At 49.6% G+C, this 17561-nt stretch overlaps 1 protein-coding gene across 1 annotated transcript in view; it reads right to left on the reverse strand.

Annotated features, from left to right (window-relative positions):
• Igsf3 (immunoglobulin superfamily member 3) overlaps positions 1–17561 on the reverse strand; it is a 37557-nt gene that overhangs the window by 8794 nt on the left and 11202 nt on the right. The window contains exons 4-6 of the mRNA XM_071618781.1: positions 16183–16584; positions 12663–13067; positions 1591–2001 (exon numbers count right to left, since the gene is read on the reverse strand). Of these exons, the coding sequence (XP_071474882.1) occupies positions 1591–2001; positions 12663–13067; positions 16183–16584 (1218 nt within the window). The remainder of the gene's footprint in view (positions 1–1590; positions 2002–12662; positions 13068–16182; positions 16585–17561) is intronic.

Consider the following 17561-nt stretch of genomic DNA (forward strand, 5'->3'; position numbering starts at 1 on the left):
GAGCAGGGCTTCCAGGTAGCGCATCAGCACAAGGCTAGCAGAGGACGCACCACGGCCAGGGGGAAGGTGGGCAACAGTCCCACTGTACTCAGCACAGGCTGGGCCACATGGGGACCAGGGCGGCTGGGCCACATGGGGACCAGGGCGGCTGGGCCACATGGGGACCAGGGCGGCTGGGCCCCCTGGCTTTTACTCCACAAATACGCACTGAGGCCTCCTGGGAGTCAAGCCAGGTGAAGAAAACCAAGCCCCTGGGCTCATTCAGGGAGCTTCAACAAATATATATATATATGTGTGTGTATGTGAATACACACAACAAATGTATATGTGTGTATGTGAATATGTAAATAATGATTAAGTAATACACAGTAGCTGGAATGAGTGAATATAAGCACAAACATGAGTAAGTGCTTCATAATTACTTACCTGAGAATAAGTAAGCGAGTGGAATGCCAGGTGCTGATATGTACTGTAAAGGGAATGGGAAAGACTTCTAGGGTGCTCTTTAACTTAAAATAAGCCAGCAACACCTTGCAGAGGAAGGGTGGAACAGCAAGTACCTATGACCAACTTCTTTCTAGGCTGAGAGCAGCACATCCAAAGCCCTGTGGTGTTCAAGGATTAAATCAACCATTTGTTCCTGATTCAACCAGTATTCACTAAGGATGCCATGCTGGTGGCTAAAGATATAACAAGAGCCCTTCCTTAATATGTATATTATAGTACAGAAGAAATGCAGATGATTATTATACCATGTGTTAAGGCACTCTTAGCAATACAGGAGAAATCAGAGTAGACTTCGTGGAGGAGGTGCTGAGGGAACGGCCTCAGCAAAGGCCCTTCAGAAGGCATGGAGTGACAACAGACTGTGGGATGTGTGGGAAGGAGGGATGGAGAGGGCACCAGGGCCACACCAGGAGCAGGGAGTGGAAGGGGCTCCTTAACCAAGAGAAGGGAGACAGCAAGGTGCAGCCTTCCTGCAGAAGGAGACGACCCTGGCTTACCCTGGGTTGTTCCAGGGACAGATCTACAACCTGAGAGGGAGACGACAGGGACGCAGTCTTTTTAACCATCGAGGCTGCCCCAAAGTGGAGCCCAGGCTTGCCAAGGCAGGCAGCCCCCTCTCCTGGGCAGGCTAAGGGCTCCACCCTGGGGCTGAGAGGGGAACGAGGGCTGAGACGGCAAGGTCCTGCCTGGGCTGAGATGGGAGGTCAGGAAGAAGGGGAGGCAGCTGAGGGGGCCCAGGGAACGCTTCAAGGCAGGAACTGGGCGGGTGGAGCCCTTGCTAGCCCAAGGCAAATGCAGTCTGCCCTAGAAACTGCAGCCGCGTTCTACGGACCCAGCCACCCCTCAGCACCCCTGGTGAAGATGGCACCTGCAGGAGCAGAGCTGAGGATTCTCTGTGAGTCTGCACCAAAAACAGGACCCACTGAGCAGAGCAGAAGGACTTCCGGGCACCAGCATGATGGTCTGTGTAGCAGTGCCCACTCTGGACAACCTCTCCCCAGGGCCCCGCAGAGCCCTGGCTGGCCCCGGGCAGCCTGTGCTGGAAACCCACAGGCCCAGGAAGGTCACACCGTCTGCCCTCACCTGGCTGCTTCACGGTGACTTCTGTGCGTCCCGAAACTTCCTCGGCCAGCTTGTACCAGGCGTAGTTGGGGCTCAGCAGCCACTCCTCGACGTGGCAATAGTAGCTGCCGCTGTCACTGACCTCCGCTCTCTGGACAGTGAGGCTGAACAGGCCCCCAGACACGTGCCTCTCGAACTGCAGCCGGGCTCTCAGGCCCTCCTCCTCAGCATAGGTGCCGTACTCAAAGGCGGAGCTGTGGGTGGTCTTGAGGATGAGCTTGCCGTCGGCGTCGGAGGGCTTGTGGACGTACCAGAGCACGGCGAAGTGCGAGTTCTGGCTGGTCTGAGACTTGACTGAGCAGTTCAGCTGAATGGGCCTGTTCTCCACCAGGGTGAGGGTTCTCTTGGATTTGCTCACCTGCAGCTTTGTCACTGTGAAGGAGAGGGAGCAGTTCAGGAAAACCGCCACACCCCCTCCTGGAAACGTGGCCCACTCTAAACCTCAGGCTCGGGGCCTGCCTCTGTCCAGCACTGCTCCTAGCAGACACGAACAGGCTTCTTCCAAGACGTGGCTCAGTATGAGGACACCCCGCCATCCACTTCTCCTTGCCACACCCCTGAACTAGACATTCACCACCTCTCCCGGCCCCGCTGTCTCCCCTGCCCTCCAGGACCCTGTAGCTAAAACACAAACCTGACCCCATCCTGCCTCTCGTGATGAAGTTTAACGGCTCCCAGTTGCCTAGAGGCTCTAAAGAAAACCATTCCTGTTTCCAGCGCAAAGCCTCTTTGAGACCTGGCCTCTGTCCAGCTGTCCTGACTCATCTCCACAACTTGGCCCCAAACACCCATGCAGCTTCCCCCTGAGCTCTGGCCTCTGTCCTCTGCCTAGCTCCTCAGCCACCTCCCCACCCTGACCCTTCTCCACTCATCTTCTGGCCCTCCTTCCTCCTTCCTGTCCCTCCACCTGGTCAGGTGCCCTTGCTCAGCCCTCTATAAAGACCCCAGGCTGTTTTTCCTTTTGTCTTTCTTTGATCCTAGACTGTGAGTATCTGAGGGGACTGACCGAGTCTTTTTTCACTCAACCAGCCGATATTTCTGAGCACCTACCGTTTCCCACAGGCTGCCAAGTCCTGGGGACGCCCTGAAGTACAAGACAGAGTCCCAGCCCCATACAGTTCTGCTAGTGGACGTCCTCATGGCCACAGCCCAGGGCCTAGCACAATGTCCAGCCTTCAGAGAGCACTCAGAGTGTTCGCCCACTCAGGTGGGAGAGAGAACGAGTGCGTTCTGGGGAACCGAGGCAGCACACGATGCCAATGTGCTGCAGGGACCTTCGTGGGGCGAGGTGAGGGGAGAAGGCTGGGAAGATGACAGCAGCAAGGGAGAGCAGAGCTGACTCCGGTGTCCCCTTCCCCTGTTCCAAAAACAGCAGGAAGGCCAGACTCCAGAGTGCCACCCCAGCTGCGAATGAACGACCATGTTCACCTTTTCGGTGGCCCGAAGCCAACGTCTAACCAAATATATCTTATGAAAGTAATGTGAGCTCTCGCCCACTCCATCGTGATCACACTTGGCTCTGATTCCTCCTACCCACCTTCCTCCTCCCTACTGAGAAGAAACAATCCTAAGTCTGTCTTAGGGAACTGGGAGTAAGAGCCGCATTCTACCCCACTCCTCTCTTTACACTTCTTTCTGCTTTGAGTTTTGGCCACTTGCCAGATGAGAGAAAAACCCGGGGCAAGGTACAGACCCCACACAGGGAAAGTAGCTAGGGCTTCCTCCAACTGGGCTGCTTAGCCGGGAGGGAAGGAGCAGGGCAGATCTGCCCTGGCCGGTCTCCAGTACTTTGCTGGGCAGCCTCTTGTTTCTTAAGGCCAGAGTCCCGCTGCAGGAGCAGCAAGCACAACCAGACACAGGACTGAGCGGGCGGGACCCCGGGGTCCTCTGCCAGCCCCAGTCAGCTCTAAGTATGCAAAGACAGTGGCAAGGATTGAGTGCCTTGTGTAAAGGAATCAAAGGCCTCAGGTGGCTACTTGGTCCCCTGGTACCACACAGGCAAGGTCCTGAATGGGTGGAAAGTTAACAAGCCAAGGTGTGGCAGTACCCCAACCCCAGCACCATCACTACAACAGCATCTCTGAGGACACGACTCCTGGTGCTAAGTCAGACTTTCTCTTTATGCCAAGAGGTGAGATTCACACCCAGAACACAGCAACTTGAGAGAAATCCCTCGACCCGGGGCCCCACCTTCTGGTTTCATCATTTTTGCTGACAAGTCCAGTCTTCGGCCTTCTCCCTTCTTCCTAAGTCCCCTAAGGGCATGCTAGGCATTCAGGGAAGGGTTTACCACCAAGCTCCCCAGCCTTGGCTCACCAGTCGACTTTTCAGAGGGGATTCCCATAGTGCTTGATGCAACCGGCTCCCTTTTCTTTCCTTTCCAACCCAATTCACCGCACGCGAATGATATCTCTATCCATGCAAATGACACCACCTGAATTATCTGGTTCTTGGCCAAAAAAAAAAAAAGGTGGGTTCTTCAGGGTAGAGTAGAAAGAGCTTTAAAATGTATTATTAATTGGGGCCAGATTATTTTTTGCAACTGTTACTAAGGAAACCTTCATTGCCATAGTAACTGCATATGTTAAACTGGAATCCTATGACTAAACTTCAATTTGGTCACATGGCCTGAGATCGAGAATCCAAGGAAGAGAAGTGTTTCAAAGCATTTCCATTTTTTTCCCCCTTCCCATGTCAAAATATTGTGAAGTGTTGAGAGGCTTGAAAAAGAGAGGCACTTTTGAAATTGGGTGCGTGCCTGACAGGTGGGCAAGGGGGCAGCTCTTATCCTACACTTCGGAATTTCCGCCCACTTCTCAAGGGCAGGGAGGACCTTTCCTAAGGCCCAGGGGAGACTGGAGGCTCCACAGCTAATTAGCAAACACTCCTGTGCCCTGTCACAGCACTGCCCTGGGCAGTGAGCGTCTGTGCCTCACCTCCCTCCACAGTTAGGAGAGCCCAGCCCCCTGAAGGCCTGAAGGTGTTTCCTTCTGCAAAACAAGAGCGATACCAGCAGTCTGGCTCATTAGGAGCACTGTACAGATTCAAAGCAATAAGTCCACAGAAAGAGTTTAGCATAAGTCCTGGTGTACAAAAACAGTGAATTTTTAGATATTCTCATTCCCTTTGGTTTCTGTGCCTGGTGCCAAGTCCCAAGCTCCACACTAGATGGAAACTGTCAAACCTCAGTGGCACCTGTGCCTCTGAAAGTGCTGCCACAGAGCAGCAGCATGAAATCAAGTAGGAGCTTGTCACAAAGGCAGACTCGTAAGCCCGCTAAGTCAGAATCTGCATTTTTAACAAGATGCCCCAGTGATTCAGACAGGTGTGAAAGCCTGAGAAACCCCGGACTTGGCTGTGTCAGTGTTTGGCTTTAGCGAAGCAATAAATGCAGAGGTGAAAGATGCCCAGGACTGAAACTTGGTTAATCCCCAATAGTGAATAAGTAGGAGGAAAAAAAAGAACCCAACAAGAGGCAGGAAGAAGGGCCAGGGTGGCTTGCAGCGATGCCCCATCCACGAGAGAACGCTCCAGCTCCCTCCAGGAGTTGAACAGCTCCCATCATTTGCAGGAATGGCCCTTGCTTTCTGAAGCTGGACATTTCCTTCCCAGGCTTGGGATCACAGCATGGAGACATGTGTGATGAGCCAGGATGGGTGGTATCAAGGGGACAGACAGGAGAGAGGAGAAACAGGCAGCAAGAAACAGCAGCTGCCTTCCGGCCAGCTTCCCCACCCACTTCTGTTCTGTGTGTGCTCTCCCCACAGACGATTCACTCGTTCCACCAAAATAAAGGAGTCCCATAAACCCCACTCCACTTCTGTTCCATGATGCCTTGCTCTGAAGGTAATTTTTTTTAAGGTCTTCTCTTCTCTAGGACCAAAGGGCAAGGACTACATAACTCAGTCATTGCTAAACAAATTAACAAACGGATGATTGAATGGAAATGGGATTAATCTTTTAAAGAAGGATTATGAATGTTGACTGTGATGGGAGGCAGAGAGCCTTTCAAAAAGCTGTGACCTCGGCTACTTTGGTTCTGAGAAACGGATGAGCAGGTGATCAACAAGTGGAGAAGGAAGTGAAAGGGCACCTGAGAAGAAGATAACCCCTCTGTGCACTGTTATCAGGGAAGGGCAAGTGCTCAGGCACGGTGAGTCAGTCAGAAGGGTGAGCTTCAGCCAGGCTGTGAGGGACCCAGAGCTGGTATTTGATCCTGATTACCTGTGGCTCCCGGGCCAAGATCCCTGTGGCACAGATCAACACAGATTAGCACGTATTATCTGGAACTTGTTAGAACCCACTGGGTCAGAAAGAAACTCAGGATGGGGCCCAGCAACCTGTGGTCCCCCAGCCTTAGCTACAGCCAGGGAGGTCTTCCTAAATGGCAAGCGGGAACAGTCACTCCCCAGCAAAGAGCCTGCCTCAACTCACCACCCACAGCCAGGCAGTTCTCAACAGGGTGGCCAAAGCCCCCAAACATCATGAAAATCTGGAGGCCTGTCTTTGGTTGTCAAATTGATTTGGAAATATTTGATGGTCAGAAGCCAATAATAGATGTTTGGGGAAAACTACACGACAAAGCTCTGCCTTGCATCCGATATGACTTTCGAATGACACAGGGGTGAAAAGTGTGTCCCTAAGCCTAGAACCTAACTTTGATTTTATCATAAGCACAATATTTTTTTTGTTGTTGTTTTTCACGGTTTCAATAAATGAGAGTTTTTTTCCTGTTTCATTCAGAATTGGTTGGGGATTCAGAAAGTCGGTCCCAGTGGGCAGTGCTGCCTGGGGCAAAGATCTGTGGTAGTGACTGTCACTCTGCATTTAAGGGTGACATTTACAGCGCCTCTGCCAGCTGTAGTAGTGAGGGTTAGTGTGTCTCCTAGTGTCACTGTCCCTGAGCAGTTACATAGTGAAGCACATTGTTTTACTATGAGCTTCTTAAAAAAAATTTTTTTTCCCTTTATCCCACTATTAGGGTAATATAACAATTTCTAAAGGTTATGTGATTAGGAATGTTATATTGTCTATGAGTTTCATTCCAGGGCAGGAAAGAGAATATCACAAATTGTTGTTGAAAAGGAGTATATGATCTGCATAAGATCTAAAGTCCTAATCCCTCAGTTCAGTGTGTTCTTGTTTATTTAACATACTTTCATATAGCCCCCTCTTACTTTGTGCTCAGCAGTATTTTAAGCATGTTACAAATAGAACGTATTTTCCAGTCCTATGAAATACATATTATTATCCTCTTACAGAGACATTTGCCCAAGGTCACACAGCCAGTTATGTGGCCAAACTGCAACTCTAGCCCAGGCCACCTGGTTCGAATTTGCTTTTAACTATTACACATGCGACCTCCATGCTCCAGTGTTCCCTGCGCTGGCTCTGCCACCACACCCGTGAGCCTCACTGCACTCCTGCGTTCCCCGCCTGCTGCCTCCTCCAGGAAGCCTGAAGAGCAGCAGCTCAAGGGTCTTTGCAGCCTTAGCACCCAGCAGGGAAGCTGCACAGATGCTTGGTGAGTAGGAGGCAGAGCTGAATAAAGGTAAAGTAGCAAGGAGGGAGTAAGAGTTCATTAGGAGAAATCCAGACACACCCTTCCTTGCCTTACCTGTCTGCAGAGGGGACCAGTGATCCTTCCTGGTTGACACCAAAAGCAAGAGGACCTGGTGTCAATATGATAACAAGCCGTGAGGCACGGGGAGAGGGCCAGGGCTCCTCTTAGGGCTCCTGTCCTCATGCTCACTCTGTCTCTATGCAGACGACAGGCACAAGCCACAGGGAACGGAAGGAGAACCCCAGGCTTCCCTAAAAGAAAGCTGGGACCACTCTGGGGAGGGGCGGGGCAGCCAGCCCCTACTGCACTGTGATAAAGAGAGCCAGTGTTCAAGTGGCCTGGACTCCTAGAAGTCAAAGAAAAAGCCCTCAGCTAACCTAATCTGCCAGGTCAGCAATAAGAAATAGAAGGAAAAGGATTTGGCAACATCCAGAGGGTATTAAATATTCATCCTGACTACCCATCAGTAAAATCCCAGCAGAATATACCCACCGACAAGTCGGCTTTCTACCACCGGAGGCTGTCCTCCTGGAAGCCTGTTTATTGCTTTGTCGATTTTAATGTGCAATGTTTAATAGCCAGGCCAAGATATGGTCGTAAACATTTGGAAAAATGAGGGCTGACATTTCCCTTATTGCTTCTGTATTTAGCAATGTGTAATTGGAGGGTGTTTTTGGAATGAAAGAAAATCAGAAGGAAGCAAGGTGATGCTTTACAATTAAAAGAGAAAATAACTGATTAAGAATTAAGAATAGAGTATGCTAACCGTCTTGCCTGAATGCCCCGTGGGGGTCACACTATGCAGATCAAGGCAAGTAAGCCTGAGCTTAATCAGCAACAAAAAAGAGAAAGGGAGGCCTTCACTCCCTGAAGACTTCTCTGAGGATGTGTCCAGGGATCAGCAATGCCAAGGGGCAGGCGGTAAAAGAGCCACAGCAAGTTGACCCACCCCAGGTTCTGAAGAATCAAATACCCGCGATGTGGTCAGGATCAGCAGGTGGCCCTGGCAGGGACCAGTGGGGCACAGGCCACACAGAGGCTTGCTGGGGGCAATGACATCACAGCAGCAAAGCCAATGACAAATGGACCAACCTGAGTCACTCACCAGCCCCTGGGTTTCTACTGATTCTCTCAGAATAAAAGTATTCGACAGAGTATTCTTTTAAAGGTGGGGGGCAAAGGACAGGAGACATTTCTATAGAAGATGTCAGAGCAGGGCCAAGAATTCATGTTTTGGGGAGCAAGGTATGCAGGGACGGTGGAGGGAAGGGAGGCTGGCACTGTTTGGGGGCTCTGATATTGCCAAGCCTTAGAGCCACCTTGTGGCAGAAGTTAGAAGAAACAAAGGAGCTTGAAGGGGCACAGATGAAACTTCTCTGCCATTAGCAACCTGTTTCCTGAGGAAGCTCTCTGAGTGCTGTGTGACCCCAACTTCTACAAAACAAATTTAAGGGTGGGGAAATCAAGATGGTAAAACAGAGAGAGGAAATGGTAAATAGAAATACATGGTGCTAGGGTGTAGCTCAGAGGTGGGGGGCATGCCTAGCACGCACACAGCCCTGGGTGTCCTCCCCAGCATGTGTGCTCTCAGACACACACACACACACACACACACACACACACATACACACACACTCACACACTCACACACACACACACAGAGTACGTGGTGCCAAAGGATTCCTAAAATAATTAAATAAATAAATGGTACTTTGTCTAGAAAGTACATAAAATAATAAAATTAAGAACTTGGATTCCAGACTGCCTGTCCAGATTTGAATCCTGGCTCTGCCCATTATTATGAATCACTGGGCTATTTATTTAACCCCTATTGCACTGTCCTCTTCTGTAAAATGGGTGAGGCAGTATTCCCGGCGGCAGTGCACAGAGTAAGAAAGAATTAAGTAAGATACTGCATGCAAAGCACTCAGGATGGTGATGGCCACACAAGAAATGGTGAAAGTCACCATTTGCTGTTGGTGCCACTGCTGTTGTGACTGCTAGCCTCACCAGTGACAAGACTCTTCTGCACTAGCGACCTACAAGGGGAAGCCTCTTCTATAAAGAGTGCCATCAGCTGAATGCAAAAGACATAACTTGTGATTATAAGGCTTCAGGAGGTGTCCAACTCTTCCCACCCTGAGTGCTCTTAATAAGACACACCTACATTCAAACCCTAGCCTCCCCACTTACTGCTTATCTGACTTAGGAAAATTAGAATCTCTCTGAGCCTCTGCTACTTCATTATTCAAACAGGATCTTCACGCTTGCGGTGAAGATTCAGTGAGATAATACACACCAAGTGTTCAGTACTGTCTCTGACACACAGTCAGCCTTCACGTACTTTTCCACTTTTATGTCCCCAAAACATAAAAACACCAGTACCAACCAACATATTTAGGAAAAAGAGGAGAAATGGACATGAAGCTCTTTGGAAAATATTAAGTGCTAACTGTATAAATATTTAATAAGGAGAGACAGCAACACTTAAGGGCATGCACTCTCCCTGGTGCCTCAGCCACGCTGGGAGTCAAGAGGGGCCTCGAGCTCCTACCTTTGCTTTTCCCAGCCTCCAGAGGGTCAGGAAAGTGAACTATACGGCGCACTTTTAGAAGAGCAGAGGGCTCGCAACATTATGAGCCCAGGGATGCTCGAAAGTCCCCTGGGCCAACCACTGCTGGTCCTCACTGTACAGTGAAAACACAAACAGAAGCCACCCGACATACATAAGGCTCAAGGACAGTCCTGAGAGCAGAGGCGGGGTCCCTGCACTCTCCAGCTACTTTTCTGTTAGGAGGCGATGGAACGGTTATGATGGAAAATGCAAATGTGCACAAGTCAGTGGGAACCGGGCTCCAGTCTCAGTTCAAGCCTCTCGGTTCTGCCATTTAAGGAGGTGGTGGCTCCATCAGGGCTCCGAACCACTGGGTTTCCTCTCTAGCAAAATGGGGACCCAGACATCCACATGATCAGCCTGTGGGATGAGTTTAAAAAGAAAGTGTAAGTATTTAGCACAGAGCCTAGCGCCCAGGTGGAACTTCATTCATTTTTGTCCCTTTCTATTTTTAGCGCTACTGTGAATTAATCAGAATCCAAATAATGAGAGCCTTCAATGACCCAACTCTATATTTATCCCTGAGGCACTCAGACCCAAGAGTCCAAGTCGCAACAGAAAGGAGCAAATATCAGGAGCCTATTCAGAGAGGCAATGACAGGCAAGGTCTTGGGAGCCTCAGCTCTACCTTCCACAGCCACAGGACCATGTGACAGCCACTGCTGCTCAGAACACAGACCTTGAGTGACAGGGGAGACAACAAAAGGCACAATTATGATCCCAATGTTCTCTTCAATAGGGCAGGCAAGTGGGGGCCTCAGAGCTTCCTCAACAAGGGCTCACATCAAATGTGTCCCGCTTAACCTGCCATTAACCTGCAACGCCACTTAAGAACATCCTCTCCCCGGCCCTTCTCAGCCCAGCCTCAGGCTCTAATTGACCCGGGAACATCTCATCATCTATACAACTCACTTGTTACAAGACCGGTACAGAACAGGCCTCTGTTATGGCGACAGAAGACGGGGAAGGAAAAACGCAGACATTACCATTATTTAACCTCACACGGCTGAAAACAACCCTGTGGCTATATAAAGTCAGCCAGCAGATCAGGTAGGGCACTAATCGCAGCTCTTAGTGGGCAGAAAAAAATAAAAATCCTTTTTTTCCAAGGCATTTAAATCATCTTTGCAAAATGGTCGGGGCAGAAAGTCACAAAAAAAGTCTTTGCAAAGGTCCACTCTCACCTTTCAGTGTGTGGGTGACTGCTCTACCCTGCGTACGGGCTGGACAACGGGAGGCATGCAGGAGCCTGCAGCCTGGGCTCCCCCTCCACCAGCCTCTAACCTGGCAGGCCACCAGGAGAGACGGGGAAAGCCCACAGAGCAGGACATTACTGAGCTACCACTCCATGTTCATGGAAGGCCCTGAGGTGGGAGATGGCAGAAACCCCCAAACTCTACTTATCTCTACTTTGAGAGGTCTCACACTCCATGGAATAAGGAACTCATGGAGAGAACCTGGGTTAAGGAAACATTACAGACAAAAGACCACAGGAGTTCAATCCCACCTCCACCACTGACCAGCTAGGAGACCTTAGGCTAATGCATCCTTCCCAAGGTTGTAAAATTCTCAGAAAGTAACTGATGATTAGCACCTAGCATGAAGCAGATGCTCAAAAAGAGCCCATCCCCTTTCCTTTCCCCTCCCCTCTGAGTTCCTTGTCTACAAAGGGGGACAATGATATCTCATTTACACAATTGTTGCAAAGACTATAGGAGATAAGGTTGAGTAAAGAGATGGAGATTTCCAGAAAACAACTGGCCTGCAGACTCCACAAAGGTCAATATCATCTCTCTCTCTCTCACACACACACACACACACACACACACACACACACACAAACACACAAGAAGGGGAATTGGTCTAGATTAAGAGTCTAAAGAGACAGGTCAACTAAATGTGATGCACGCTCTCTGAATCCTTTGTTGGCAAGAAAACACACACAACAGACACACACACACACACACACACACACACACACACACACACATATCCCAAAGGGCAATATATATTGGGACAACTGGAGAAAGGTAAGTAAGGGACCACTCACTAACACTCAATACCCACGTGTGGCAGTGGTGTTGTGGTTGGGTAGGACGACGTCTTGTTCTTAGAGTTACATGCCTGAGTATTCAGGGGGATGTGTCCTGATGTCTACTACTTACCCTCAAATGCTTCAGAAACAACCAAAATATACTAAGAGGGACAACACAAGTGTGGTGGGACATCAAGAACTGGCCATCAAGGAAAGAGAAGATCAGGGTTCATTGCACAATTCTTGCAACTTCTTATTGACTTGAAATTTCTCTGAGTTGGGAAACTGAAGCTATGGCAGGGCTCAGCCCACACGTATTGTCCCTCCTCACGGGTCTCCTGTGTCATGCAAGCTCATGTCCTCAAATCTCACGTTGTTAGCTTTCCTATGTTCATGTGTGAACAGACGACCAGTGTAACTCCACATCATGCATAACCACGAGAACGGGAAGGGATAGTCCCAAGTACGTATGTCAAAATACACCCCACTGCCATGAATATCTAAAAAGAACAAATCAAAAAGTAACAATTTGTTTTCCAAGAACAAAAGTCTCACAACAGACACTAGTATGGCAATATGTAAATCAATGGATGTGTAACTGACGTGATTCTGCAATCTGTATATGGGGTAAAAATGGGAGCTCATAACCCACTTGAATCAAATTGTGAAATATGATATATCAAGAACTATGTAATGTTTTGAACAGCCAACAATAAAAAATTAAAAAAAAAAAAAAAAAAAAAAAAAAAAGTCTCACACACAGTGCAAGTGCACATCCCACAGGTCCTATAACAGGGACGCCCTGGGCCGGCAGCACCCACCTGGCTGCAGCACGCGGATCTCCAGCAGGTTGGAGGCCCTCTCCGCCAGCCGCGTCCACGTGTTGTTGTAGTTCCTCCTCCACAGTTCAGCCACGCACTGGTACTTGCCCGCCTCTGTGTCACTGGCCCGGCTGATGCTCAGACGGACGTTGTTGCTGGACTCGGCCTTCTCGATGGCGGTCCGGGTTCGGAAGCTGGAGGACCTGTCCCCCCACTGGACCCCTCCATCCCGTGTGAAGGTCACCAGGTCATGGAACTCAACAGTGCCCACGGGCTGGAACCGCCACGTCACTGACACGGGGACCCGGGACGGGTAGTGAGGTTTGATGATGCACTGCAAGTCAAAGGAGTCGCTGTAGGTCACCCCTGGTGTCCGGGAGATGGCTGTGACCGCAAAGCCCGTTTCTGGAGAAGAGAGCAGAGAATCAGCCAGAGGAGGCACCTGGCTTTCCTGGGGCAGTGTGGCGCTCCTGGCCAAGACAAGGCTCACCAGCTCTCTTTGGAACATTCTTTTCACGTGAGGGTTTATAAAACTCTATGTCATATGGAGGCACAAACTGACAATTTACAAGACCTCACAGAAAGAGGTCTAGGCAATTCCTGGAGAAACTCTAGAGCCCAGACCCTTTCAGGAGACTGTCACATGGATTTGCATTAGACCTTCCTCTAGAGTTGGATGCTATCATTCGCTGGGGGGGTGGGGGGTGGGGGGCTGATTCCATGTAGCCAGGGCCATTCCTTGAAATCCCAGAATTCTGCGCAAAAATTGGAGAAAAAAAAGCTCCAAAGCCAATTTTCTTCACTGCTAGCAAGAAGTGCACACCCACCCACCTGGACATCTTTCCCTAGCCCCCTAGTGCATGGGTGCCCTGGAAGGGAGGCAGACAGAGGCCCCCAGCTCCTGCTCCACTTCCCCCACAAAGTCCAGGAGCAGGGAGGCAGTAAGGGATGCCCAGCAGGAGGGAATGATGTTCAGCAGGTGGTGACAATGGTCCTGAATTCAGGGCTTGCAATCTCAGTAAGCTGGTGAGTCTGGACACTCCCTACAGAATGAAGGAGCATGACTAATCCCTAATGGTCACACCTCAATTAAGCTAGTTCATGTTAGGGTACCATTGTAATCATGGATCTAAGAGCCGCCGGAATGTATCCAGCACCATCTACATGAAAGGCATAGTGCCCAATGCTTTGCTCACATATTTCACTGAATCAACCTTGCAGGACAGGTAAGCTTACTGTCCCTGTTTGCAGGGCACAGTGAAATTAAACTGCCCAAAGTTAAAATGCTAGTAAATAGCACCATCAGGCTGCAGACCTGACTGTACTGATTCCAGGGGCTTTTTGAGGTTGCTTTACCCATGGGAAGCGTAACACAGTAGTTAAACGCACAGACTCTGGAGCCAGCCTTCTGACTGTGAGACCTCCCTGTTGTGTGACAACAAGTTACTTAGCTTCTCTCTGCTTTTGTTTCCTCATACGTAAAATGGGTTTGTGAAAGTTAAACAAAGAAGTATTTGTAAAATACTTGGACAGTTCCTGACACAGGGTACATATTTTGTTAAATATGTGTTTTGTTCAGGAAACAAAACAGATACCAAGTCAAGTACTTTAAAATCCATAGGTGAAAGTGGACATACAGAATGAACCTTTGGGCTTTCTATGGGAGATTGTCAGTGAATAACGAGGCAAAGTTTGCTGAGAACTCTGGATCTTCAATTTGGATTTCCTACTATATATTCTTAAAAGAAAGATTTCAGACTCAGAGGCCCATCCTTAAACACTAAATGGCTATAACCTGTGTGTTGCATGTTATCACAAGAGTGATGTAGAACAGGGCCTTGGGGGACAAGATCTGCTTGGCGCACCACGGTCACAGTGCCACAGCATCCAAGCCGCCCTACCTGAGCAGTCTTGAGGCCCGCAGGTGTGGGGAAGATGCCCCGCTTACAACCTCATCCACAACCTTGAGGCTGCCACCTCCCGGCTGAGCAGATCCATACCCTAGTTGTACCAATGTGAAAATCTGTGTGTGGGTCATTGTTTATTTTAGACTAAAGAGACAACCTTAGTCCAGGGGGCCCTCCTGCACTTTTCTAATCCACCTCTTTGGTCTGCACTGATGTGGCTTTAGCCAGAGGCATCTTGAGGCACCAGAGCCCAGGGCAGGCTGCTCAGTATGACCTGGCTGTGGGACTGGCCAGACACGTGGTGAGTTTGAAATCACTCTGGGCATGACCCGATACCGTGAAATTACCTCTAGAGAAACAGTCCAAACTCCAACCACTCCTCAGACATCTTAACCTCACAGGACCGTGGGTGGGGAGAAACATCAGTACTGATGCCTGGAGCTTTACCCAAAGTTCTGTCTCCAAAGGTCCACACTAGTGCTGAGCACGGGGCAGCAATGATTAGGAAACTCGGTCACTAGAGGAGTTCTGGGAGGCAGAAATCCGAGCTGTTTGATTATTACAGACAGCAGGTCCACCTTTGGAATTAAGCTTATAAAAACAAATGTAATCCTAATCTCAGAGGGATGAGAAAGTGGAGGACTTGGTATCAGGCTAATCCATTGGGGCTGCTCTTTACTGGGTGTTCCGACAGTGCCACCAGCCCTCCCTGTGGGAACGCAGTGACATGGTCCCCAGAAATGACACGTAAAGTTTTGCTGAGGATAACTGAGGCCAGCTTCCTGGTAAACAGAAGATGTGCCACGCCACGTTATCTTCCCAGCAAAGGAGCAGGCTGGTCTTTTAAAATTTAATATGCTGATTGGCTTTGACAGATAAAAGTTGACAGAAGCCTCTTTAACCACCCCATGAGAAGCAAATCTAATATTCTTTGGTTTTAGCAAATCTCAAGATATCTTTTCGTGCAATGAGGAAATGGCTTTCTTAAGTAGGGGCCTTATAGAGGAATAGATAATAAAAAAAAAAAAAAACAGACCTTGAAAAATATTAAGACAGAATTGTTTGTTTCCTGAGTTCAGACTGTGGGTTGGTCATTGAAAAGCCACCACCTTGGGCAAACGAGCTTGTCTTCATCTCCATTTCCTTGTAAAATGAACATGTCCCCCTTTGGCTAGGTGAGGATTCAAGGGGACAATTAAGCTCAAATGCCTAGACTCAGCCACACACAGAGTAAAATGCCAAATAAATGGCGACGTGGGGTTTTCTACCCAGCGCTACCACTTTGAGGGCTCCTCTCCTTCTCTGCAAGGCCAGTTTAGGCAGTGGCCATGTTCCTCTTGGGTGGTGACACTAACCTGGCTAGAATACTGATAAACACCCCTTTGTACCAGCCAGTCCCAGGATGAGTAACTGCTCCCAGCAACTGTGGGCCCCAGGAGCTCCCCCATCCATTGCTGGTTCTCTCAACCTTGCCACTACCACCCCGAAGACTCCCTTCAATCAAGGACTTTTGAAGTGCCATTGCCTCCCTACGAGAACTCCAGACCGATAAAAGTCTAGGTGGAGTGCTGCAACACCAGAGCAGCCTCCATAACCGCCCGGGACTCGCTTACCGAGAGCAGTGATGGAGACCAGGGTGCTGGCTCGGCGCTCCCCCACGATCTGCCACTCGCCGTCCACCGCCCGCACCCATTCGGTCACGTGGCATTCATACTGGCCCTCGTCCTCCTTCCTGCTGTTGAAGATGCCCAGGCTGAAGGAGTTGGGCTGCACCTGCTCCATCTGGATGCCCCCAAAGCTGCTGCGCTCCCAGTAGGACGAGCCCGGCTGCACGGTGCCATCGCGGTCCAGCCACATGATGTTGCTGCGGCGGTTCTGCCTGTCCACGAGCTGCCAGATGACAGAGAAGCGGCCCTGCAGCTTGCCGGCTGTGCGGACACTGCAGGAGAAGTGCAGGTCCTCGCCCTCAAGGACGATGCTGGCGTTGCTGGCCACCTCCACGGAGATGCTGCTCTCTGTGGAGAGGAGAGAGTGCCACACTGGGGGCTTTATGGTCTCCATGGTGCCCTCCCCACAGATGCCACCGGAGGAGAGGTGCAAAGGCAATCATGTTTGTTGATGGAGAATAAAAATACTGTGACACTCGCTGCTACATGACCTGGCTCTTTCTGGGTACTGCTCCTGTGACTCTAGATCTGATGACCCAGGATGCTCTTTGCTACATACAGAGAACTGGGATAATGGGGTTCTGGGACCTGAGACCGAATCGCAGTACAAGGACATGACATTTAAGGCATAAAACAATGTATGGGGGTAACCTCTTCAGCTGGAGTTTAGGACTTTTAACTTGAATTTTTAGCAAGATGAGGAAGTCCCAAATCCTGCTGCACTTCGGTCTTCCCACCATCCTGTGCTACAGCAGTCAAATCAAAGTTAAATATCCATAATGTGCCATTTGAGTCCTTCAGGATAATATTAGGAAGTAAAAAAAAATGTCAGGAAGTATCTGGAAGATGGCATGTGCTTGAGGGTGGATAATAACGGAGCACAGATGGTCTAGTTTAACAGAGTGCACGGGGGTGAGCTTTCATACTTTCATCAACACAGGAATAAACCAAAGCCAGGGGCCTGTCATCTACTGTTCTCTTCCCTGTCCTCATTCAGCCCTGGGTTCCTCTGCTCCCTACCTCGAAAGACTCCGCCAATCAAAGTTGGGAAGACAATCCCGTTCCCTTCCCACCTCAGGCTAGCTACTCACTTAGCCAGCCAATCTCACTCAGCTGAATAACTTAAACTCTACATGCCTCCATCACTTCTTTGGTAAGACAGGTAGAATGCTACTGTAATTGTAGAACTTTTCAATAGTAAAAAGTAAATGAGACAATGCCTATGGATCACCTAACAGAGCAGCTTTTCAAAAGTGCCCACCATGATCATGATTAATTTTACTCCTTGCAAAAACTCCTTGTTTTCGTAAACAGCAAGTACATTT

Source organism: Marmota flaviventris, chromosome 10 (assembly GCF_047511675.1).
Source record: "Marmota flaviventris isolate mMarFla1 chromosome 10, mMarFla1.hap1, whole genome shotgun sequence".
NCBI lineage: Eukaryota > Metazoa > Chordata > Mammalia > Rodentia > Sciuridae > Marmota > Marmota flaviventris.